Source organism: Lonchura striata, chromosome Z (assembly GCF_050655825.1).
Source record: "Lonchura striata isolate lonStrDom1 chromosome Z, ASM5065582v1, whole genome shotgun sequence".
NCBI classification, from domain to species: Eukaryota; Metazoa; Chordata; class Aves; order Passeriformes; family Estrildidae; genus Lonchura; species Lonchura striata.
This window is the reverse complement of record NC_140740.1, coordinates 36,262,219-36,288,385: the sequence shown is the minus strand read 5'-3', so window position 1 is coordinate 36,288,385 and position 26,167 is coordinate 36,262,219. Positions and strand designations below refer to the sequence as shown.

Below are 26,167 nucleotides of genomic sequence, written 5' to 3'. Positions count from 1 at the left end.
ACTATTAGTTTGAATAACCTTTTAGATATTAAAAATTATATGATCATTTATGATTTGGACTTGCTGATGGCTCATCTCCAGCAGAATCAAAGTAGTGAGCTATGAGCTATGCATAGTACTTCTGATGGAAAAACTGAATTGTATAACAGAAGAAACAAAACCTCCAAAAGAGGCTTAAAGACAAGAAAACTAGGCCAGCACCAGTGAAATACCATTGTGTAATCCACAAGTGAGTAACTCTGACATAAAAAATTGAGGCTTCTGGGTCTCTGACCACTCTGCTTGTCAGAGAGCCGAGTCCTCGAAAGCCGGATAGCGTAATGAAATCTTCCTCTATGAAGGCGGGACGGCTCACAGGCGGCTTTATTTCCAGGAGCGTTTATTGAGGAACAGCAATTCAGGGAGCGAAGGGAAAACAACCACTCCGGGAGGGAGCTCGCTCTGAGAGCGTCGAACAGGGGGCGGAATCGGGATTATAACTGGGACAAGAGAGGGAGGGTCCAGGCATGAAGCGTTCAGTGAAGGAAGGCTTCGGGGGCAGAGTCAGGGTCGAGTGGCAGGGTTATAACCAATGAGGGTAAGGGGAAGGAGCGGCTTCAGGGAAGGAACCAATGGAGGTATAAAGAACAAAGAATTTTCTAGCACCAAGGGATGACAGACATACTGATTGATAACAGGGGAGGCGGGGAACTACACACCTGTCACCTCCCAGGGTAATTCGGGGGGACAGTTTCCCAAGTCCCCTCCCACATCTCCCCCGTTCTTGTTAATTAAATAAATATTTGCCAAAGTCTTGGTAAGCGTCTTTTTGAAGATGGTTAAGGCAACTGAAATGAGAAGGATAATTATGAAAATCCAAAAGAGTCCTTTTAAAATGGAGGCTGCCCACCCGGGAATGCCCCACTGCATCAATAGTTTGTGGACGGGGTCCACAGCCGAAGTTTCCGTTTTGATGTCCTGTACTTCGGTCCGGATCCGCTGGATGTTGGCTTGGATGGAAGTGCTCCGTGATGTTAAATTGAAGCAACACAATCCTTCGAAGTCCTCGCAGCTGTGGCCATGGGCGAGCAGCAGGAAATCAATAGCCGCTCTGTTTTGTAATGTGGCTTGCCTGGTGGTTTGCTGGTCTGCCAGAAGATCGGAGAGGGCGGCAGACGAGGCGTTGGCATGCTTACTTATCCAACACTCCAGGTGAGAAAGCTCACCGAGGGCCTTAGCTGCTGCATACCATGGTAAAAAGATGGATACAGCGACCCTCTTTGTTTTTCCCCAATCGTAAATTTCGGAGTCACAATTTTCGTCGAATTGAGCATATGATCTTTTGGTGCGTGCCAATTGTCTTTCTTTTTTCCAATCTAGAATTTGAGTTCTGTTTGGAGTGAGGGTAGCAAGCTTGCCAAGGCTGCATGGGCCTCCCTGGAGCCGAGATGGAATTCCCGACCATACTCTGTCCCCACAGATAAGAAACATCCCCCTGGGCAATGTCTTGGGATGAGTGGATGAAACCGAAATCACCTGGCTAGTATAATTGCACCAGGTTTGGCTGTTATATTTTTTACTGATAGGTGTTACATCTTTCCGGTATGTGTCTTTGGCCAAGTCAATTCCGTGCCAATTTTGACTTGGCCTCCTATAATAGAATTTGACACAATATCTAGCTGTGGAGGACCCCAGTAAGTCCAATTCTTGGGGTTCCTCTTTGCTGTTGGGCAAAATTTTGGTCCACTCATCCCAAGTATCGACCGGGTTAGGCCTCCTACCCGTGGTTCGGAGCAGGTCGGAATTGGATACCGGCCAATCATCAGCTACCAAGGGGACCCCTACCAGGCAAGTGGACAGGGGATTGTCCACGTTGCCCATGGCCAGACATAGGTTATCCTGCTGCAAGGACTTTGCCAGCGTGATCCAGACGTTTTCTTTCGGCTGTGGTACCACCCAGCCATCTGCTACATGCAGCCACAGGAGGATGGAAAGCGTGGCTGCAACCAGCTGGGCGCAGTGGGACATCTTCTGTTGTTTCTTTTGGGTGAATGATGTTCTGGCAGCCATCCTAGTACTAAAATTAAACAAAACAATATTACCAACATACATTTGGTTCCCTCCCCTCCCCCAGCTCCCCCTTTTGGGTTAAAATACAAATAAATTTCAGGACGGAGGGGTAAAGGGATGACGGGTTAGGTATGAGGGTAGAGGGAACGGCACAGGAGGGGATGGGGTGGCGGAAGTTGTTAAGTCTTGCAGAGGTAGGTATGTCCTTGTGATGAGGACCCGGGAGACGATGTTGGGTGGTCTTCCGGTCCTCTTCTTTTTTCTCCGTCGCCACGCCACTGCATTATCTGGTGGTGATTGTGATGGGGTCGCTGGGTTGCTCTTCGCTGGGGGGTCCGTGGTAGTGCTCTCCAGGTACGGTTTGACGTATTTTCCAGGAATCCATTTGGGACCCTGGGCTGTGGAAACACAAGCGTACCCTCTCCCCCACGTTATCAGAGGGTACGGCCCTGAGATGATTTTTGATTCTGGGTCTCTGATGAGGACTGGCGGACGCTCTTTCAAAACTGCCCTGGTGTTATTGCAAAAGTGTCTGAGTGCAGGGGGATTCGGCTCCCGGTCAGAACAATTTAAGAAATTAAGAACATAAAGTGCCTTGCATAATCTTTCAACTGGTGTCATGGCCAGAGCCGAATCGTGTTGTTGTTCTAGCAGCCTTTTTAACTCTTTGTGGGAGCGTTCCACTATTGCCTGTCCTGTGGGGTTATGGGGAATGCCGGTGGAATGGGCAATTCCCCATTGTTGTAGAAATTGTGCGAATCTTGTCGAGGTGAATCCAGGCCCATTGTCCGTTTTGATGGCTTTTGGGACTCCTAATGTGGCAAATGCCATGAATAGATGTTTGATGATATCTTTTGTTTTCTCACCAGTGTGGAGTGACGCGAACACGGCCCCAGAAAATGTGTCTATGGACACATGCAGGTATTTCAGGCGGCCAAAAGGATTATAGTGAGTGATGTCTGTTTGCCACAGCTCCAATGCTGCCAACCCTCGGGGGTTTATCCCCGTTGGCAGCGGTGGAAGGGCGAAGGACTGACAGCTTGGGCATGTGGCTAGTATGGCTTTGGCTTGTTCTTTTGATATTTTAAATTGTCGGGCAAGGGCAGGTGCATTTTGATGGAAAAACGCATGGCTGAGCCTTGCCTGTGCAAAGATATCTGGTAAGGTTAATGAAAGTGCAGGTGCAGAGTAATGAGATGTCATTGCAAGGAGGTCGGCCATCCGGTTCCCCTCTGCAATAGCTCCTGGCAGGTCTGTGTGAGCCCGGACGTGCATAATATAATAGAGTTGCTCTCGGTGGGAGATCAGCCAGATTAATTCCGTGAGCAAATCGAATAACTGTTTGTTTTGAACTTCTTTGAGCAGGGCGTGTTCTGCCCGTTCTGCTACCCCGGCAACATAAGCCGAATCTGTTACCAGATTGAAAGGTTGCTGAAATTTTTTGAATGCTCTCACGACCGCAGCAAGTTCTGCGATCTGGGGGGAACCCTCAACCAGTTGGATGTCAGACTCCCACTTCTGACTCTCCGGGTCCTTCCAAGTGATCACCGATTTGTGGGATTTTCCCGACCCATCGGTGAACACCGTGAGAGCACCTTTAATAGGTGTTTTATTTTTGAATGACTTTGGGGCCAAATATAACGTGTCTTTGAATATTTTATGTTTAGGGTAATGAATGGAAATCTGTCCAGGGTAACTGTCTAAAGCAATTTGCAAACTTTCGTTTGTCTGAAGCAGGGATTCCAATTGTTCCAAATTAAGAGGTAAGTAAATGCACGCCGGGTCACACCCTGCGAGGGTCTGGAGGCGTTGTCTGGCCTTTATTATTATCCTAGCTATTAACTCTGCAGGAGTTGAAATAGTTTTCGCTGGCTGGTGCGGGAGAAACAGCCACTCAATGATAAGGAGTGGGTCCTTCCGCCCAGCGTCCCATTGAAAAAGCAGACCATGGAAGTTTGGGCACTTACCCAGTATGGCAAGGGTGACGGGAAGGAGCCGATCCACACAGTGGGCCTGACGGGATCGTATGGCCTCAGCGACTCTCTCCAGGGCTCCTTTGGCGGCAGGTGTTAGCTCGCGAGGGGAAGCTAGGTCGCCATCTCCTCGTAGCAGGTTGAAGAGCGGCGCCAGCTCCTCCGTGGTGAGTCCCAGGAGAGGTCGGATCCACGTGATGGTACCGCAGATCTGCTGGAGATCCCGCAGGGTCCGTGGGTCGTCTTTGACGGTGACAGATTGGGGTGCGACAGTCCTTCCCGTAATGTGAAAGCCCAAATACTTCCATGGCGCTGACAGCTGGATCTTTTCTTCAGCAATTTCAAACCCTGCAGCTTTAATGGCTTTAACAGTTTTGGAAAGTGTGATCTGCAGATAAGCTTGTGTTTCAGCGCAGATCAAGACATCATCCATATAATGCAGGATGATCGCTTCAGGGAACAGCTTTCTGATCGGCGAAAGCACCTGGGCCACAAAAGTTTGGCAGAGCACCGGAGAATTTTTCATTCCCTGGGGCAAAGTGGCCCATTGGTACCTCTTATAAGGCTCCGCCCTATTGATTGAAGGGACGGAGAACGCGAATCTGGGGGCATCTCCGGGATACAATGGGATGTTGAAAAAACAGTCCTTGATGTCAATGACTGCGAGCTGCCAATCCCGGGGAAGCATGGAGGGTGAGGGAAGGCCAGGCTGCAGGGGGCCCATGTCCTCGATTACCTCATTGACCCTGCGCAGGTCTTGGAGCAGGCGCCATTTGTCTTTGCCAGGTTTTTTAATAACAAAGACAGGAGTGTTCCAGGGGCTGGTGGAGGGTATTAAATGCCCCAGGCGAACCTGCTCCTCTACTAATTCATGGAGCGCTTTTAATTTCTCCTCCACAAGGGGCCACTGGTCCACCCACACTGGAACATCGGTCTTCCAATTCAGCGGTGGGGAGGTGCGCTCTGCAGTGGCCCATACTAAAAATCCCATGCAGGGCTAGGGATATCGAGGCGGGCACCCCATTGGGACAAAACGTCCCTGCCTAATAACATGATGTTAGATGAAACAACAAAAGGCTGAATGGTGGCAACCTGTCCCTCAGGGCCCTCCACACTTACCAGGTGTTTGCTGCGCATGGAGTTGACAGCTCCTCCCACTCCGGAGATTGTGCCACAAGGAGGCACCAACTCCCAGTCGCGGGGCCACTTTGACCGGGGTATGATGGTGACGTCTGCCCCGGTGTCTGCCATCAGGTCCAGTTTGATGGACTTTCCCTGAAGCGATAAAACAGTCTCAATCATTGGTCTGGATTTGCAAACATTTTGTGTGAGGAAGACAAAATTGTCTTCCCCGGAGTCATGTCCAGCGAAATAGTCCTGTGCTGGTGGATCGGTGAGGTCGGCCACGTCGAGGAGGTACATGGCAGCGAAGGGGAGCCCCTTGGTGATGGTGCAAGGTGGTTGATGGCAGACGACCGAGACGGTGACCTCGGACCCCGGCTGAAAACACACCACTTCAGGAACGACGGTAACACGGTCTGGTGTGAGCCTGCAATCTCCGAGTATTAACACTGTTACCTCACAATTACGGTAAGGGGGTTCCAGGAACCCAGCGGGAACTCTCACCAGGTCCTCATCCTGGAGAGTCACAGTGATGGAGCTTTTGAGGACCCGGTGAGTGTCTGAATCTAAGTTGCGGATTCTACGGAAGAGGCGGAGCCCGTCGTCGTGGCTCCGCCAACCCTCCGGAACTGTCCGCTGGGCCACCGGTCCTCCCGGATGGTGGGGAGGCCTGGGCGCTGTGAGGGGCCACTTGTTGTCCTTGCGCGGCCCCTCCCCGCGCTCCGCGATCCGTTTCCCGCCTGCTGATGGTAGGGCATCGGGTTCCTGGGTATTGGTCTTGGGGAGGGTGTGTACGAGTAGTGTGGTTGCTCCGGGGGCCAGTAGGGGCAGTTGGCTTGTATGTGGCCCATCTGGCCACACCCGAAGCACCGGATGGTGTTCATCGTCAACATCGCTTCCCCAATCCCCTTACTTACTGCAAGGGCGACAGTGGTCTCGGTGGAGGCGGCTTTCGTGCAGGCCTCCACCATCTGTGCGATGGTGGGTTCGGGGTCCTGAGGTAAAGTCCTTAATATCTTCTTTGTCTCGGCTGTCGCGTTGGTCATGGCCATCTTTCTCAGGAGCTCTTCCCTCGCTGCAGGATGGTCTATCTGCCGGTCGATGGCCTCCCTCAGCCGGTCCACGAATTTTATGAAAGATTCCTCTGGGCCCTGGGTAATAGCTGAAAAGTTCTGGAGCGGGGTTTTCCCATCGGGGATTTTTAACAGTGCCGCTCGGCCAGCCTCCTTGATGTCATCTAGGACCTCCGTGGGTAACAGTATTTGGTCCTCTGGCTGGCTGAACTCCCCCTCCCCTGCCAGGGCTTCTATGGCTTCCTCTCCCTCTCCAATTGCCTCTGCTAAATTGTGTTTTTTCAGAAGAGGCTTGAGGAGCTTTCTCCATTGAATGTCCCACAATAAAAGCTCGGTGGGAGTGAGCAGGGACTTGGCAATATATTTAACGTCATGCTGGACCAATGTATGGCCCGAGAAAGTGAGGTCCAATACATTCTTAAAGAAAGGAGAGTCTCGACCATAGTCTTTGGCAGCCTTCCTCAGTTCTTTAATCTCCACATATGGGAGTTGCTCCCAGTGTGGCCGCTGCCCCCTGGTCCTCACCACAGGTGCTGCGAACGGCCCCAGATCTCTTGCGAATTCCAAATCCCCATCTTTAATTGCCTCTGCCCTGATCCGGGCCCACCCACCTCCCGGCCTAGGTGTGGCCCGGGGGCTGTCGCTGTCCTCATCCTCATCGGAGGACGAGGCAGGACGGGCAAGGGCTCGGACCTTCCCCTTGGCCGGTGGGCTTCGGTGGCATGAAGCCCGGCAGGCCAAGATGGCCTGCTTCCGGCCAGGCCGACTTCCGGTTCCGGTGGCGTGGGAACCAGAAGAGGCATGAGGGGAGGCGTGGCCAGGCTCACCCACCGGGGTGTGGCATTCCGGCAGGGGGTTCCCTCCCACAGGGGCGTGGCTTTCCTGCAGGCCGGTCCCTCCCACCGGGGGCCCACCCAGGGGTGTGGCCATGGGGGCTGGAGGGGCGGGTCCCGACGACGTAACAATCGACGCGGTGGTAGGGGCGGGACCCGACGCAGGGGCGGCACTCGACGGAGGTGGAGCCTGAGGGGGACTGGCAGGGGCCCGAAGGGAGTGAGGAGGTGGAGAGGAGGCGCCATTTTGTCCCTCGGTGGCGGGCTGCTCGGCCATGTGGCCGGCGCCATTTTGTGAGGTGTGGTGACAGAGATCAGGAATCGAATAACATGGTTTTAAACTGGGTACAGGGGTTTGAGGGCTTTGGGGAGAGGAAAGAGTCGCACTGGGATGGCCAGTCCCAGGACGAGGAGAGGACAGAGTGGGGCGGGGAGCAGCAGGGAGACGGTGGCAGCCCTGTGCCTGGTTATGGCAGGGTCTGCTGCCCGACCCACCCTTAGGGGAAACCGAGTTAGGAGTGGGGGGGGCGGGATGAGGGTTAGGAGAACCGGGGACCCAACTCTCACCCTTTTGTTTAAATAAAGTGTAAATAGAATGAAAAAGTGGAAAAAAATGCCCCACAGAAAAATTCCCCTTTACTTGTAATGCGTATAACAGTTTCCCAATATTTCCCCAGAAAATAAGAGAAGAAAAATCATCCCTGGAGGTGTCAGGGAAGTTATCGAAAATAAGATTAACAAAAGCCTTAAGGTCCCTCTTTTTAAAAGAAATGTTACCCAAAACAAGGGAGGATTTAACGTGGAGGTAAAAATCCCGCCGGGCAGGAGACAGGCGATTGCCCATTCTCACTGCAGAAAAAAGGAAATCCCCAAAGAGACAAAGCGAGAAACGAAAAGGAAAAGAGACAGGGTCGGGTGCCAGACAGGGCACCAGGAACTCACCACAAAGAGACCGCTGTCAAAACGAAAAAGCCTCTGAGGGGGAGAGGAAGCGCCGCAGATCTCGTCCCGTTCGGAGTCTGCTCCCAAACTCGAAGTCGAACCAGTACGAGGTGTCTGCAGCCCGCGAGGTAGGCGATCTTCTTCAACGAAGAGCAGCCGCTCGTGGAACTGGCGGCGAACGGCGCTTTTCGTCCTCGGGCAGCCGGATCACAGAGCCGAGGCAGCCGAGGAGACGCTCTGCGGCTGACTCCTGAGAGGGGCCAGTCTGTTCGGGCGCCAGTTGAGGCTTCTGGGTCTCTGACCACTCTGCTTGTCAGAGAGCCGAGTCCTCGAAAGCCGGATAGCGTAATGAAATCTTCCTCTATGAAGGCGGGACGGCTCACAGGCGGCTTTATTTCCAGGAGCGTTTATTGAGGAACAGCAATTCAGGGAGCGAAGGGAAAACAACCACTCCGGGAGGGAGCTCGCTCTGAGAGCGTCGAACAGGGGGCGGAATCGGGATTATAACTGGGACAAGAGAGGGAGGGTCCAGGCATGAAGCGTTCAGTGAAGGAAGGCTTCGGGGGCAGAGTCAGGGTCGAGTGGCAGGGTTATAACCAATGAGGGTAAGGGGAAGGAGCGGCTTCAGGGAAGGAACCAATGGAGGTATAAAGAACAAAGAATTTTCTAGCACCAAGGGATGACAGACATACTGATTGATAACAGGGGAGGCGGGGAACTACACACCTGTCACCTCCCAGGGTAATTCGGGGGGACAGTTTCCCAAGTCCCCTCCCACAAAAAATAATAAAAACTAGTTATTTAGACACTTATAAGCTTGATAGTTTAAAGAAATATCTTGATGATATAAGTAACATAAGGGAAGTCCTTTTAGAAAGTGTGACTTGATTTTTGTATCTAGTAATTGCAATAAATAATTAGCAAATTCTAATTCCACATCTTTTGAAAAAATTATAACATGTAATGTATAAATGTAAAGGAATGTAAAGTTACGTGGCAAGCATGGAATACACATAGAAAATAGATAATTGCCTTTAATGTATTGCTATGAAAAAAGCATTTTATATTCCCTTCTCAAATGTGTGCTGACAGCTGTTCACTCCCCACATTTGAGCAGGAAGAAGGAAGGAAATAAACTAGTTTCATACACTTCTGAAATCCTGCCCTTATATGTTAGTGCAGAACATAATGTGTATTGTTACTGAATCATTATTGCTGGCTGGAGTCATATTCTCTTAATTGAATAAAATAAAAAATTGAAGCTGATACTTAAAATTACATGGAATATATTTAAGTACTTGCTTTACAAGGTCAAAAAAATTCCATCTACTACCTATGTTATCTGATTATCTGAAAATGAACTAATTACATATTATACAAACACTTTGGAATTTACAAGGACTTCAGTAAAATAATGGCAGCAGCTTCCACTATATTGCTTCACTGTGTTGTCAGCCAGAAATATGCTGGCATACTAAAAAGCTATATTTGAGTAAGACCTGCTTTCCACCTCAGAAAATGAAAACAGACACAGACTTATGAAAAAAGTCAAATCCATCTTTCAAGTCAATATTCCTGTAGCTTTAATACCATGAGAGGATATGCTCATTACAATTACTTTATAATCATATATCTTTTTCTTGGAGAAACTTATTGTTATGGTGGAAGTCTAATCTAACTGAATTGACAGTATTTGGGATGATTCACTGGAGAACTGAAAAAGAACTTGTTGTTCTGGGATAAAAAGGAGCATTAAAAATACTGATTGATTGTATTCTTGCTTTTCATTATCTCTGATGCAAGGTTATTTCACCTCACATTTACACGGTGTTTTCCTGGCAAAGGTATCAATTACCTCAGGCTCTGTTTATGTATTCCCCACAAATTAGAAGGCACAAGGGCAAATTGTTATAGTTATGTTTTTTGGCTTGTGAATTTCATCAAAATGACCTGCCCTTTTGTGAACTCTGAAATGCATCTCAAAAACCAAGTGATGTTCTGATTCAGGGACAGCCACTTGGCAGTAATTTGTGTGTGCTGAAACTGCACAGTGGACCTAAGTTGCTGAACAGGTTTGACCTTATCCACATGTGCCTTATGCTTTCTCACATCACACTCTAGTTTTGTTCTCTGCCACATCATTAGAAAAGCCACCAGAATTCAGGGCCAAGCAAAAAGGTGTATCTAAAAAAGTGCATGTGCCAAAGATGCTTCCCTTTTCCCCTGATTCTGCCCTTCCTCTTGGCTTTGAGAAAGCTTATTTTCTTAATATATTAAATAAATGACTCATCTTATGGGTCCTTGTAACTGATAGCTCCTGCTATCAGATATGTTTAAGTGACAGGCTAAGGCCAAGTACATGTGGTTAGATTATTAGAGGATAGAAGCAGTCTTGCCTCTGTGCCCTCCATTTAACAAGTCTGAGTGGTAAATCTCTAGGTTTCTGTTCAGGTTTAGGTTTCTCTTGGCTTAAGTACCTTGTGTTTCATTAAGAAATAGTTAATCTTGTCTTAATTTATTATTTCAAGAAGATGGAAAGGTAGCCTTAGTGACTAAAACTTAGTAACTTAATGGTTTACGGGCCTATAGAGTTACTCTGGCCCTTCAAGAACCAATCACAAGGAATTAAGTGCATGTAGCAAACCCTTAGTAAAAAATTTAAAACCACTTAGAAAATAGTGCTCTGTGACCTTAGATTATATGCTCCAGTTGTATTCCTTTTAATTGCATTTCCTACATAGCTTTAAAAAAAAAAAACAAAAAAAAAAAAAAAAAAAAACCACAGAACAAAGATAAGCTGAACTCAGTTTAAAGTATTTCTGCTGGAAAATGGTGGAGCTATAATATTTTATTCTGATGCCATTAATCAAACTAAAAACACAGTTTGAAACAGGATGTTTTTTTCCTCCTATAGAATATATTAGTGTGTGTACTATGGCTCATATTTTTTCAAGTGAATTATTACAGATTCTTTTTACAGCAGACATTAATTTTTGTTTAGCTGTGCTCACAAAGACATGCTTGTATTGTCTGTTAGAGAACTGAGCTTTGTGCGCTTGACTGTATGTATTAAAAATTACAGAGCAGTTCCTTCTCCTGCAGAGGAAATAAGGATTTGAAAATAAGCTGCTGCAGTTTCAAAGTGAAAGTGTTTTGTCCTTTGTAAAGGACTTGACAGCCAAATGGATGGTTTGTTCTGGGACTCAAAGATATGTCATAACAGTAGAACAGACAAGGTACTCCCACTCCAGTTCAGGTACTGCTGGGACAGTGATTTGAGATGAGGATTTTTTAAGGTATTTTTATTAAAATATTATCAAGTAAGAGAAACCTATTTCTCTTTGCTGAAAAGATCCAAATGACAGTTTACTTCACTGGATTATCAACAACATGCTGGCTGCTGTGCCACCTGAATTTCAATTTATCAATTTACAGCACAGATAAAATAGAATAAAACTTGATCTCTGCTGCTCTTTACACTGGGCTTGTCTTATCAAGCATGAAGTTTGGCGCATTGCAAAGCTATTAGTCATTATCTGTTGTGGACCTCTTGAGCCATCTCTGTCTCTGCAGTGTGCTGATAAGACAGCTGTTTCTGTAACTGCAGTGTCTCTATGGGCTTCGGTCTTCTTTCTTGCAAACCACAGCTTTGTCACTGTGCCCTGATGCTGTCACTTTCTCTGTTTTACTGTAATTCGATCCAAGCACAAGAGAGGTTGATGGCAGCAACTGACTTGCAGGTGACACCGTCTTATTTTACAATTAGACGTGTATTTCACACTGCTGGAAATAAAAAACCTCAATAAAAGAAAATACCTCAGCCGTGGTGCAGCAGCAATCTGCCTTTCCTGGTCACAGTAGAAAACAAGTAAATATATAATAGTTTAGGTAAATAGACAACTTCTTTCAGATTTTACTTTTTTTCCCAGACAAATGTTTCACAGTTGTCTGTAGAAAATCTGAGGTGTGGTTACCTTTTGTGGAGATACCTTTTTGGAAAAAAAAAAGAAAAAAAAAAGTGAAACACCCCCCCCTTTCCTTTTCCCACCTAAATGCTAAACTCCTTTTGACAATATTTTTTATGAAAATTCAGACATTGCTCTGTAATAGAATAGAAAATTATGTAGCATCAGTTGCAGTGTTCATACTACTGCAGTTTCGTACAATGTCTGTATCTTATGACCAAAGAGAGGCTCAGAGAAGTAGGTAGAACAATCCAACACCCATACTGAAGGCCATGCAGGTATGGAAATATGTCTCAAGACTTGGTGTGAAACCCTCTTGCGTGTCACTGTTTGTGAAAGTAATGGGAACAAACATAAGTTACCCCTGGGAAAACAACCTGCAGAGTCCCGGGGGTTCAGTAACACACAGGCACAACACACACACCCATCCATATGACGGCATCCGAACATCTCGAGTCAAGAGCCATTTGTCCGGAGTGCTCGAGAGAGAGTGGCAAGCCCACACTGATATCACGTACAGTATCGAGGTGTTTTCCTGAGGGTAGGGAGGGGACATTCCCCTTCTCCGGGAGCACTCTTCCGCAGACGCGGCGGGGCTGCGCCGCTGTCCGTGGTGCTGAGGTTGTAGCCACGCGGTTCGCTGCCGTGCCAGCCCCTCCTGTGGGCAGCAGGTGCTTCTTCAGTTGCTTTATTTCTTATTTTTTCACTTTCATTTAAGAAAATATTTTAAAATAATTATAATTTTTTAAATCCCCCTCTGTGCCAGCCGGTAAACATTTTTCTTCCAGCGCAATTTGCTGCTTTTACTGCCATTCCCTGACCACTCAGTTCCAGACAGATGAATCAACAATGCCTGAACAACCAGTGCTCTTCTGTCCTCCTTCTTCTCTCCTTCCATGTCCAACGCCTATTTAATAACCCATATACATTTTAGCTAAAGGCTATGTCCAGACAGCCAGCTACTGCTAATCATAAAGACTTATTTTCAGATATATTACTTCAGCAAAGGGGAACTTCACAAGAAGGCGTTTTTCCAGGGAGAACAGAAAAATTTAGCTTTCCTTCCGACATTGCCGGAATCAAGGGCCTCTGAATACACATCAGAGATTAGAAAGACCAATGACAAGGCAATTTGCTAAAACAGCTATTTTCTGCCTAATTTCACTTTAGCACTGCGTATTGACAAACATGACAGATGTGAGAACATTATTGATAGAGATATTAAGCCTCGAAAGAAAATGCATAAAGTTTGGATTTTAAAACTGGTCACTAATTATAGTGGAAGAGTGTTCGTTTTGGGTGGAGAGTGTTGGAGGGAAGATGGAATCAGGAGTTGTGAATATCAGACCTGACAGAGAAGCTGCTGAGAGCAGAGTCCTTTAATTTCCTAAAAGTTCGGGAGGACACTCTTCTCCTAATGTTTCTAATGGCATACATTTTGCCTTTTGGCATCCACTTTAAACAGATTTTCTTTAGTTATAAAACCAGATGTGTATTGACACAGTTTTAAAATTGGGGGGTGGGGCAGGGGAGGGAAGGGCCTGACATGTTTGGGTGTCTTGAGTGAATGCATCAGACTATTTAAGAAATCATCTAAATTTTTTTCCCTTCATTTCTCTCTTTTTATACATTAACGATGTTCTAATGAACACTTTTTTTGCTTAAATATGTGAAGCAAGAAAGTAATAAATAACTAAATCTAGTAATTCTGCAGACAGAAACATTGTGCACAGTTTTTATAGATGTTTTCTACTTGGTAGAACAAACAATACTTTCAGTACTTTATTTCAGATATATATATAAATATATATAAGACTTGTTGATAAATGTTCCTATAAAATAAAGAACTTGAGCAGCTTAATTTTGGTATCATTAACAGCCTTTCAGAAACAGTTTTGCTGTATCAAAGGGTAAAATTCACCATAATTAAACAAGCCTGAGCCTCAGACACAAGCTCAGAAAATGCAGACCTTTCTGAATACTTACACTACTAAGAGTACAATTTAGACATATATCCACAAACTGTCTGTGAAAAGAGATCACTTCATGTAGGACCTTTGTATAAACAACTTTGAGAAAGTAGGCATGCCCACCCCATTCCTTATTCAGTTCCTGGAGCTAGTAGTTTGATACTTGTTCCACCAGGGAGTTATTAATCTTTTCAGAATGCTGCTGATTTAAAACGTTGGTGATACATTGTTAGAGATCAGATTGTGTGTTCTAGAAAAACATCAGATGCATTAAGCATAGAACTAATTATATAATATGTAAAATCAATCTCTGTATAACTCTGTTTTTGTCAAAGTAGTTGGATAGGGAAATCACAAGAAAGAGACGATACACAATTCCTTGTATTAATCATTTATAAACACACAGGGACAATCTAATTGAAATGCTACATCTCTCTTGAATTCACATGCCTCTATTTTTGTGCTTGCTACATGCAAATACCAGAATAGTCTAAATAAGCATTTGCTTTCTGCAGGGTGTAAGTGCTTTGCTATTGGAAATACATGACAGACACTTGTGTTACAGAAGAGGAAGCACTTCTGATTCTGAAAAGAAATTATCAAGTGCAGTGAAGGTCAAACAGTATGCAGAGTAAAAGGCATGCTTCAGAATAACATGCAGGTATTTGCTGCAGGATTGTTTCTTCCATACAACACCTCTTTTCTTTGCAAACGTTTGCTCTGCAAGACAGGAATTGTCCACCTCATGAATAAAATCTCCTTCCCTTCCTTCCGTCCAGAATGTTTGCTAGAGGTATTATTAATATATTATTATTTAATACTCGTTAATATACCCACTCCCAGAAGGGCTCGAGCAGTCCCTGGCCTGTAATAACAAGATCGGCACACCTGCGGGCAGACCTGGGTGGAGTGGGGCATAAAAAAAGAAAGGAATAAAACCAAAAAGCCGAACAAAAACAAACAGACAAATTATACAAAAACAAACAACAACAACAACAAAAAAGAGGCCGCCTTCTCAGCAGCACTTCTTGCGAAGGAATGGTGGCGCCGCCCTGGGCATGCCGTGGGCATGCAGCGCCCCGTGCCCACGTGGCTGACAGAGCAGGTGGCAGCGGCCGCGCCACCGGAGCAGCGCCCGGTGCCTCGCGGGACGCGCTGGGAGCGGCACGGGGCTACCGCAGCTCCGCGCCCGGCCCGCCCGCGCGGGCGGAGGGTGCTCCACAGGGCGCACTGCATGCGAAAGCGCAGCGCCATGCACTCTATCGGAGTGGCGGCCCGCGCAGCCAATGGGAGACCGTCGCCTCATCGGGGGCGGGGCGAGTGGGTAGCGGCCGGGCCAATGTGGGCGCGCAGCAGCGCCAGCGGCCTGCATTGCGCCGGGGTGTGGCGTCGCTACCGCGCGTGGCGCCGGGGTAGGCGTGGAGCGGCTGCCTTGCTGGAGGCGGGCGTGGACGGACGGACGCGGGACGGGACGCGGCCGCTTCTGGACGGACACACGCCCTCCGCCGCGTCCCTGCGGCCGCGCCTCCGGGCGCGGCACGCAGACGCACGGACCCCGGCGCGGTGGCGGAGAGGAGCTGGGTGGCGAGGCTGCTATAAATCTGCGGAGCAGTCCACCTCCCTGCGAGGCACGGCACGGCGCGGCGCGGCACCGCACGGCGTCGTTCCCCCCTCCCCCCCCCCCCCCCCGCACACTCCGCGATGCTGCAGTTGGCTTGGGTGGCGAGCCGTTAGGAAGTAACCGTCAGGGAGGAAGGGAGAGACAGAGACAGAGAGAGCGAGTCTTTAAAATCGCTCTTCCATCCTTCTTTTCTTTGTTCCTTCATTTCTCCCTCCCCTCGTTTTGTTCCATTGGGTTGCGAAAGGCGGGTCGTACTGTCGCTCTCCCCCTTTTGAGTTCTCCCGTTTTAATGTTTTAATTTTCCATTTTTTTTTAATTTTTGATTTTTCTCCTCTAGTGTCGGACTGTTGGGGGTGGGGGAGGGAAAGGATTTTTTAATTTTGTTTTGTTTTGGTTTTTATTTGCTTCCTTTTGTAACTGTCAGCAATATAGCTCTTGTCTATTTTCTTGAGAGGTCTATCCTTCTGCCTCTTTCTGCCTCTTACTCGTGATCGGGAGAGCTGCATTGTCACTTTTGGGGATTTTTTGGGGTTGTTTTTTTGGTTTTGTTTTTTGTGGTTTTTTTGTTTGTTTTTGTTTTGTTTTTTGGGATTTTTTTTTTTTAGCCGAGGAGTGGAAGGTAAGTTATGGCTTGAATCTTTCTATTATTGTACGTGTGCGATAGGGTCCACGCGACCCATTCCAGAGGTGCATGCCTTGTAGAATTATGCCTTGTAGAATTATGCTGATGGTCTGTTTGCTCTGTATTGATACCGTTGGTGCCGACGGCACCAAGTGAGGCTGTTCGTGGCTATGGCAGCATGCCCGCTGAGCTGAGTTGCTGAAAGTGTTTGCACCGTGGGGAGGGCAGCCGCTAAAACTGGGGGACTGCACCTCGCCCACAGAGAGCGGCGTGCGCATCCCTACCTGGGCTGGCCCAGCCGCTAAGTTCCCAGCGTGACCGCGCCCGTCCAGCTCCGGATACATTTCCTTGTGGGAAGTTTCCGAGGGGAAGGATCCGCACCGCGCTGTTGAAGGGAGACGGTATCACTTTGAGGAGATAAATTTGCATTTTCAGATTAGCCGGGATAAGGCGCTCCGCGCCTAACTGCATTTAGCCGCACGGCGTTTTTTTTTTTTTTTTTTGCTTCCTGCGGGGCTGGGAGGCGACTGCGTGGCGCGGCGCACAAAGGCGCGCGGCAGTATTGTCATCGGGTGTGGAGGGCGGGCGGTGAGCTGAGGAGAGCCGCTGAGCTTTTCCGGAGAGAAGTCTATTACCGTCGGGCGGGTAGACCCTTGTATTTTCTTGGGGATGAATAACCCGCCGCGGGAGGGGACGAGTCCCTTTGTTCCGGGTTTTGGGGCACTGTGCGGCGGTGCAGGGGCAGCCGTGGGCGGGGCGGCCCCGATCTCTGTCCGTGGTCCTACCGGGGCGACGCGGGACGTGGACACCGGTCGCCGGTGTACTCGGGGAAAGTTTCCGTCCGGCAGCCATGGCAGGGATCTCAGGGTAGCTCCGGGCAAAGGGGCGCATGGAGAGTCCCGTCCTCGGGCGCGTCCCCCGTCTTCGCGGCGGTGGGAGGTCTGGGCAGGAGGAAAAGGCGGCGATGGTAGACGCTGGCGCTGCAGATTGTGCTACTGGCAAAGACCGGTCCTGAGCACTGCCATTGTTGTTTCATTTATGCTGCTGCCAGCACGCTACACCATACCCATCTATTTCACATACGAAAATAACTAATGTGATATCTGTGTGAGCGAGGCAAATGGATAGCTAAACATCAAGTAATTTTCAAGAACCGGTAGTGAGGCGGTGTATTTTGATTAGTCGTTGGAGCGCTGAGAAGGCGGGGAACATGCACTCCCGCGGGGACGGGACCTCTCCCCTCCTGCAATGACAGCCCTTTGACCCGCAGGAGCGCAGCCGCGGTGCTCGGCAGCCGAACCTTGCGGGGGATGAAGAGAGGTCCCCTTGCTGTCGGGCGCCTCCAGGAAAAGGGACGGCGCTTTCAGAGCGCTGTCACGGAGCGCTCGCTGCCGCTGCGCTTCTCCGGGCGGGCGGCCTGGGGACTCGTTCGCCCCGCCGAGGCGTTTCCGGAGAGGAGGCACCGTGGAACCTCCGGGGCTCGACACTTTACAGGGAAAGACAACCAGTCAGGAAGCCTTAGGGAGATGGTCAAGGACTGTGGATATCTTGCCTCTGACCCTGCTGGGGATGGGGAAGGCCCTATCCTGATCAGCAGGCTCCATTGCCAGGCTCTCCCCGCCGCCCAAGGTGCTCAGCAGCAGTCACGGAGTAGGGCCCGCCCGACCTTGGCTCTGCTAAGTGCTCGCATTGCCCGGGGGCGCGGCCCTGTGGGTGCAGGCTTCTTGAGTGGCCGCCGGCAGTGTCACTCAGGCGGTGGCTGCGGGGGCGGGCTGTGCGGCCCTTTATCTGCCCGTCATCGACCAAGTCCCGTTTGTTGGCAGCAGGGCGAGTGCGGGACGGTAGGGTGGTGGGAGCGTCAGAAGCATCAGGTGAGGCGGCTGCGGGGCGCTGCGCCGCTCCCTCGAGTAGCAGACACCTTTCTCCTACTCTGCTCCCAGCCTCGGATGGCAGCAGCGGTACCCGGACTGCGCGAAATTCGCCGCTCCTGCAAGCTAGCGAGCAGACGGACTGCCGGTCCCGGGCTGCTGAAAGAAGGGCGGATCTAGGGGCTGGGAACGGAGACGGGGCTTACGGTCTTGGCAGGGGCGCGCCGGAACTCCGGTCTCGCCCTGGAGGAGGAGTGGAGGAGAGCTGGAGCGGGGCTGTAGCCCACGCGGGGAGCACGGCGGGAAGGCAGGGCGGCCTCGGCTAGGGGCCGCCAGCGCATGGCCAGGGTACCCTCGAGCCAAGGGTAAAGGTAAATCAAAGCGTGTGCGGAGACCTTCACCGTCGCCTACTTCTGTAAGTGACTGGTGGCTTTCCGCCAGTACCGGCTTGTTGCGGTCAGGGTTCCAAACACCAAGATACTGATATACTGGTGGTGTTAGATTAAAAGGGGCTTCTTGACAGTTGCGGACAGTGTTTTTTTGTTTGTTTGTTTGTTTTTCTGCGAACGGTTACTTCATCGCCTTCGCCCTGTCCCGTACTAGATGAGTTTAACTGTTTTTTGATTTAACCTTCGGGCTTTTCTGACTGTTTCCTTTGTTCCGCCCCCCACCCCCCTTCCCCCTTTTAGTGTGGTAATAATTGGGCGCTTAAACACTTGTCCCCCGGACAAAACATTGTTTAGTAAACCCTTTGTTTAATCAGTAGCATCTGTCTGAATGACTTTCATCCCACCTATTTCCCTAGCGTGGCCCTACCACTCCAACGTCATTCCCATTCTCTCCGCAAGCTGCACCCTACTTTCCGCCTTGTTCGCGTCTGCCTTTGCTCTAATCGGAGCGCTTATGTCCACCGTAGTGCATCTGCCGCCTTCTGAGCGTGCCCTCCGGCTCGGCAGAGCCGTGGGGCAGCAGAGGGCCGCGGGTGCACGGCCCGGGCTTGTGGCTGGCTGCGGAGAGGCTGCAGGACTGGCCGCCGCACCTGCGGGGCGCAAGGGAGTCGAGCCGCGCCCGCGGGTGGGGCCGGCGGGGCTACTTGGCCGGCGGCAGCGCTCCCTCCGATGGAAAAAGTGCGGCGGCTCCGGCGGAGCACCCGGGCCTGCCTGGTGCCGGCCCTCCGCGCACAGGGAGAGAGGCGGTGGGGAGGGTCCCGCCCTGCGGGTGGGCCCTGCTGGGCTGGGGAGTTCCCGCGTTGGAGCGGGGCGCCGGGAGTGGGGGGGATGTGGGAGGGTGCGTGGCTCAAATGCTTTGGTTTTTTTCGGAGGTTACGTCGCGCTGAGGAGCCAAATGTCACACCGGCGTGGCGCGTCCGAGCTTGGTCGGGCTGAGGGGTCGTCACCCGTGGTCTCTGCATTTTGCACGCAGCATTACTGTATTGCCTGCCTTTTCAGGTTGCCCTGCCCCGGAAAAAAAAAAAAAAATCCCATTCTTGCCTTGAGTGCGTGGAGAGTGAGTTGATTTTGCTTCAATTGCATAACGCTGATGATGAGAATTCGTGAAGGAGCCAGGTAGCTCGATACCCTTTAAGCTCGTTGCTCCCTCGGTAGCGTCCGCTTAAATTCCGGTGTTACTTGTGAGAATTGGTAAACTGATAGTTATTGGGGAAAAAAAATCCAGAAACCATACAAAACGCACAAGAGGATTTGTGTTTATAAAATAGTCTTTGATGGTAGTTTATTCAATTGAAGTCTCTGAGACTAAAAGGTGTTAGCCGTATTTTTGAAGTTTTGAAGACAGCCTTGGTTAATAAAGCTTAGTAGGTACTTGGGACATCAGTGTCTTGTGTTCTTAAAAGTGATTCTGGATAAAGTTGTAGCGCCCAGTGAATTGAGTATTTCAGAATGTGTTTATTTGCTTGAAAAGTTCTCGATTTTTTTTTTTGCGCTGAAAAACTTGCCATTTGACTTTGTCTTTGCTTTGATGGTAAATTTTATATTAAACTTGGGGGGCCTAGAAAGTGTTCCACTATGTGGGGACATTTGGTTGAGAAGGACAGTGGTATTAGTTTTAGCTTCAGTTTTCCTTTTTCAGTTCCATGAATTCTGAATCCTGATGTTAAATTTAGATTTTCTTATCTCTTTCCTCTGACCTTTCAGAAATGTTGTAGTAGGGATGATAGCTCTAGCACTGGACTATGAACCTCGTTTCTAGTGATTATGCATAAATAATTTTGTTTGCAAATACAAAATTGGCAATTCTATATACACAGTGTACAACAGAATATCACTTAACTGGAGAGGAACATAGTTGATTTTTTTTCCATGATATATTATTGAGCATTTGTAACTACAGACACATACTAATGACCTTGAAACTACTGAGGAATTTTATCAGATGTATTCAAATCTGACCAAGCACATCTTCAATGCCCCTTTCAAATGTATTCTGATTGTACCCACACTGATATTTCTGCTTCAGCAATAGATGTCTTTATTTTATGTCGTTTTATTCTGGTGGAGTAGTTGATCTTTTCCATATGCAGCAGAGATTTTTAATTGACTCAGTCTTTGCAGTGGATATGTATTAAATATGCTCACATTTGCATACATATCTTCCTGTTATTAGGGTAATCATGTTAGTGGAATACTTCTGCAAGTAAATTTATTGTGACTTTAGCATATTAATGTGACATTGATTTTTATTCTTTTTCCTGGATTCCTCTTAATTGCTGTTTTTTAAATGGGAGGGAAAGATTTACCCGCTGCATTTCCAAAAATTGTGAACTAGCATATTTAGGACTCAGGCGATCTTGGTTAAAAAAATAAAAGACAAGACAGAAAACCTTGCAGAGTATGTCCCGTGTTTCAAGATGACAGTATGCGAACTACAGTGACGACTCAAGCTGAATTCTATGAAAGTAATTGTAATACTAAGAAGTTTTGACAGACAAAGCTAAGCATGCTTTAGTTGGGGGCCAGGTAGGAAATAGATGACATACAAACTCGTGTTCAGCTTTCTTGTGCATTGTAAAACAAGTCAATGTCCCTGCAAATATAGACTTTACACCTAAAAACAATACAAGGATGCAAGCACAAGCTCCTGTCTTGTAACAGCAATGCAGAAATGCTGCTTTTGTAGGTAAAACTCTTTGTCTTACAACATAATGGCTTTTGATTATATTTATGGTCAGTGATGTTCTTCAAAGCAATACAGCAAATGGTGAGCTAATGGGTAAACTCAGTTTGTGATGAATATACATTTCAATATTGCTTTAATGCCATCTTCACTTCTGCTGAAATGCTTTTCTAATAGATGCTAGTGTGTGCATTTGAAAAGTGTGAGAATGTTACTTTAGTGCACAGATTTCTTTTTTCTGACAACCCCTAAATCAATTGAAAAATCATGACACTGTCCAGCAGGATTAGCTAATGGTGTTTTGGAATTTGACATCTCTAGTTCTGTTTCTGAAGGAATCTGCTACATGTTTTTTTGATCTTGCCTGTGCAAAATCTACCTAATTTGACACTCTCAGAAGGATTAGTTCTGGAGAAGCTGTCGTAAGACAATTTGTAAGTTTTAGCTACTACAGCTGGTGGACTGGATCAAGATGTTTTGTTACCTAATCCATTCTGAAAGTCATACTGAGTCTCTGGTGGCTAAATAACATGAGTAGGCTTCTTGAATCGTTCCTACGGAAGCTCAGACAAACTGCCAATACTGAGCAAGCTGATTTTGCTCAGTAAGAATTGTTTTTTATTTGTAGGGTCTCCTTGCATCTAATGCTTACAGAACAACATAATGCAATGCTAAATCTTATAGAATCTGTGGTAAGAGACCTAATTGCTAGTTGTTGGTCTTCACTGTATTTGGAAAAAGAGATGTGTTTCACATACACTTTCTGACCTACAGCTCTACAGTAAGTACGTCTTCGAATTGTGACCTCAGTGAAACACTTGGCTTTAGTAGTCAGTGTTTTTATATGGACTGCAGTTTTTCAGCTTTAAAATCAAGGATAAGAGAAACAGCTCACAGCAGAAATCTGAAGTATGCTCTTTCAGAAACTTATTAAAAACTCTAATGTCATGTTAAGTTTTTGAAGTAGCTCACAGTCTAAATTCAACTTGGCTGGTAAAATATGTGGAGTTTTAAGAGCAGTAATTACATAATGTGGAAAATTGTAATGGGAAGATCTTACTTTCATATGTTTGAAAATTGTGAATTTGGAACAAGCTGAAGTTTTCCAGATGGAGATTAAACTAGTGTCACACTGTTTTCTATTCTGTCTGAGCCTCCTGTACTCCTGTACTTAAGCAACAGGGATTTGTTTTGGTAGTCATAGTAAGCCCCAATGTAATGAGGGTTTGAAAAATGCTTTGACTTGTTGATGAAAGTGGGAGTGAGAGATGCTTAAATGTGCTAACAGTGAGCATGCCAGCCAAGGATCAGAATGAGAATAATTTTAGGTAGTCTTGAACTTCGCATAGAACATTGGTGATACTGATTCTTCATTTCACACAGTCATGATATTGCTGATGGCTCAAATAGTCCAGCTGCTCATCAGAAATTGCAGAGATTCTAGATGAAGCTGTAAGATTTGCAAGAATGAGTAGCTTGATTTACTGCAGTTAGCAGAAAAACATGTAAAACCACTGTTGCTGCCCACATGATGCAGAAGCTTGAAAAAACTGAGGTGGTGAGAAAACGGATCCTGTTAAGGATGAAAGACACTTTACTTCTTCGAGTGTGAAGTAGAGGTGGAAAGAAAGCATTATACAATAGAATGTAACTGAATTGCGGTAAATACTGTAAATCATGCATATGCAGACTTGTGAATACTTATTACCTAAGCACTGGCAAAAGAGGGAACAGTTTTAACATTCAAATATATTGTCAGGCAGTCTACACAGAGGTAGGAAGGAGTACTCAGGCTGTCCTGGAATATTCACTGGTACATTGAGCAGCCTTTCTGTAGGTCTGTGCTGGCTGCATTTGCTTTCAGATGCTCTGGATGAGTCTATTTAGTTAAGTAGTAGATACATTCCAAACATTCACATTCATAGTACCTGATTTTTTGTAGGGGAAAATCTCTTTCTGAGAGTTCTGAGCTTAGACTTGTCTCTCCATGTACTGGGATTTGGACAGTCCAAACAGCCTTGGTGTCCAAGAGGCTGTTTCTGTGTTTTTTCTTTCTTATGGAAAGATTGCTGTTAAAATACCTTAATGTAAATTAAATTGGCTGAGGATGTGTGTCATAGTAGTGTCTTATGTTAATAATGTAACTATAAAGTGCCTTCAAGAAATGGTTCCCTGGGTTAGACTTGGTGTGGTGGATATCAAAATGTATTAATTAAATATCTAAACACCAGAAAAAGGGCAAGGTTTTATCTGCCCACTCTTCAAACTTGGCTTTATACGCTTGCTTCATCTAGCTTTGTGTTTGTGGCATGTGATTTCTAGTTTCAGTACTAAAGTGGAGAACTTCTCCAAATCTTATTTGTACTTACTTGATTAACTTATTTTCTGAATGTATTCTTGAAGTTATGGTATTACCCCTTGCATGCTGCAGGAGCAGCGATGCCTGGACTTGAGTAGCATTATTTTGGAGAAAGGTTGCAATAGTTTTTGATAGTTCATGGAACCGGTGGGGCAAAAATGTTCTTGTTTACCTGTAGAAGTAGTTAAGGCTCCTTACACCACTGCTTCAGGTGACCTTGTGAGAAGTGTATGCAAAAGTGGTGAGGAGGAGGAAGAGGAGAAGAAGGTGGTCCCTTATATCTCTGTTCTAGTAAAGAGTGTTTCTCTCTCATAGAGAAAGGAAGATGGATGCAGGAGAGCCGATATTGTGGCCATCTGTCTTGGCAGAGGAGAAGACTTAATGGAATGTTTCAGTTTCTATAGTTGCTTTGACCATATGCGTGCGTAGCCATTGCACTGAAATGGGCAATATATTGCAGGAATGGTAGGATACCTACTTTGTTTCCATTTTATTTTGTAAAGAAGTCTTTGTTCCATTGCCATTCATTTTGTTTGTCCTCTTGAAATGCTGGAAAATTAATCCTGTGACCTCTGTTTTTAATATCTGTTTTTATTTTATTTTATTATTTTATTTTTATTAACATTAAATTTCTTTTGCATCAACCCAGCCCATTGTAAAGGCAGGGCAAGATCTTGGGATTTATTTAAATTTTCTGTGTCTGCTGTTCATCTCCAGCCCTGATCCAGCAAGCATAACTGGAGGTGAACTGGTTCCATATCACAGTTGACTTAAGAAAGGCTTTTAAATCTTAAAATCCTAGTACCTGCTATAATTGTAATTAAGGGTTTTATTTTTACCTCTAGTAATACGTGTAGAAATTTCATCAGACATCCTAGTGTGGTTCATTTCCACCCAAATAAGCATTAGAAGCTGCCTTTATTTCCAAAAGTGGGACAACTAAAGTCATAATTCTAAAACACCATATGCTGCTTGTAACAGACTATGCATGTACTGCATGCATGCAGTAGAGAAGAAATTAGTGTATTAATTACTCTGACTTTTTAATTTTTATGTGCTTCTACCTTGAGCTACAAGCCCAAATCGAGGTCCTGACCTAGAACTGCTGTTGCTAATCTGGCCAGAGCATCCATTCTGAAGGGATGGTGCTGACAAAGTGAACTGCATAAAGTGAAGAAGACTAGAAGCTGCTTTTGCATTCAGATAGCTAAATTGTAAAACTTGGCATAGCAATAACACTTGCCTTGGACTGCATCCATGGTTGAGCTGTTGATAGGCAAGATGGGAATTACAGCCTCATTAACCGACTGAGTAGGTGATTTTTTTTTCTGTAACAGTTGAGCAAATGGAAAGAAACTTAAGTGGAGTCATGCTTGTCTTTTGCTAAAGGCTATTTTTATAAGAAAAGGGGTTCTTGTAGTGAAATTCCTCTGAACCACTGCAGCTGAACAATATAAAACTAGCCATCATGGTGGAGATCATTGTCTTTTTTTTTTTTTGGACATACCTCTGGTGATCAAGAATCTCTTCTCTGCTGAAATTATAACTGGGCCGTAGGTTTTCTTTTTTATGTAGAAGATTTCTTGTGCAGCTCAAATGTTTGAGACGGTGACTGTTTCTATGTTAAATGGTATAAGACAGATGACACATTAAAAACTTTGAGCAGCCTAATCTAGGGGAAGATAGTGCTGCTGATGACAGAGGTGTTGGAACTAGATGATTTGAAGATTGCTTCCAACCCAGACCATTCTGTGAATCTACAGCAATTTTCTGTGCGAGTTTGGTAGTGTTAGAAGTATAGAACAAGCTATTACAAAAGGAATAGGTACTGCAAACTTGTCCTGTGGCGAAAATAGCGTGTTTTTCTTTTGTGGATACAGTTTTCTTGATCTTTACAAATACTGTGTGTGTGAAACCAGGTGGAGTAAGGATTACTTGTTTTGAACATTTTTAGGTGTTACAAGATGACAAATGTCAATGTTCCTGAAGAAGTGCTAAGTTAAATTGCCTGTCTTTGGAGTTAATTGTACAGAATGATTGCATGCATCAGGTTTCCTGCTTGAAGCAATGCATGAGAACAGAAAATAAGTTGATAGTTTTTGCAGGAGAAGTTTGGTTTTTTTTAACTTAAGTGTGAAGTATCACATTTAGTTTATACTTTTGCATATCAATCTTGAGTAATCTTTGTGTGTTCTGAAAGTGTATCCAAGCTCAGAGACCTAATTTTTGTGGCTGCTAGTACTACTTGCTAAATTATTAAAATACTGAAAATTAATTACCATCTAATTGTAGCTGTCCCCCTGTTTTACAAATGGGGTTAACTTGCCCTTTTAAAATTTCATTTATATATCTTTTTGTGACTTGCTTGACCTAAGATGGCTGTGTTGTTTTTGTGTGTGCATGTTGGAAAAATTCTGCTTGTCAGGATATTAGGAAGAGCTATAGACATGTGGTTATCCACATGTTCAATCCAAATTAGGATAACTGAGTAAACTGCTATCAAACGCAGTACATGCAGGCAAAATTTCACATTGACCTACACAAAAGGATGTGAAATGGTACACTCAGTAACAGCATGGTACTGTCTGGGCAGCTTTGAATACTTGAATGTGAGTGGTACATGTTTGCTGTGTTCGAT

The 26,167-nt window shown here is 46.5% G+C and overlaps 2 protein-coding genes across 38 annotated transcripts in view; one reads left to right on the top strand and one right to left on the bottom strand.

Annotated features, from left to right (window-relative positions):
* The window catches only part of ELAVL2 (ELAV like RNA binding protein 2), a 107,186-nt gene that overhangs the window by 12,443 nt on the left and 68,576 nt on the right, over positions 1-26,167 (top strand). For 3 of the 37 annotated variants that reach the window (XM_085567586.1, XM_085567580.1, XM_085567578.1), the window contains exon 1: positions 15,601-16,167. The exons of 5 other annotated variants lie outside the window; for them this stretch is intronic. Coding sequence is in view for 9 of the 32 variants with exons in the window: in XM_085567571.1 (XP_085423697.1) it covers positions 17,481-18,041 (561 nt within the window). In the remaining 23 variants the exon portion in view is untranslated. 29 more of the 37 variants (XM_021535942.4, XM_021535947.4, XM_021535943.4 and 26 more) reach the window with 20 other exon arrangements.
* Positions 353-2,135, bottom strand: LOC144248303 (uncharacterized). Its single transcript, XM_077790347.2, has one exon. The coding sequence runs from the start codon at positions 2,089-2,091 to the stop codon at positions 691-693; it is 1,401 nt and encodes a 466-aa protein (XP_077646473.2). The 5' UTR covers positions 2,092-2,135; the 3' UTR covers positions 353-690.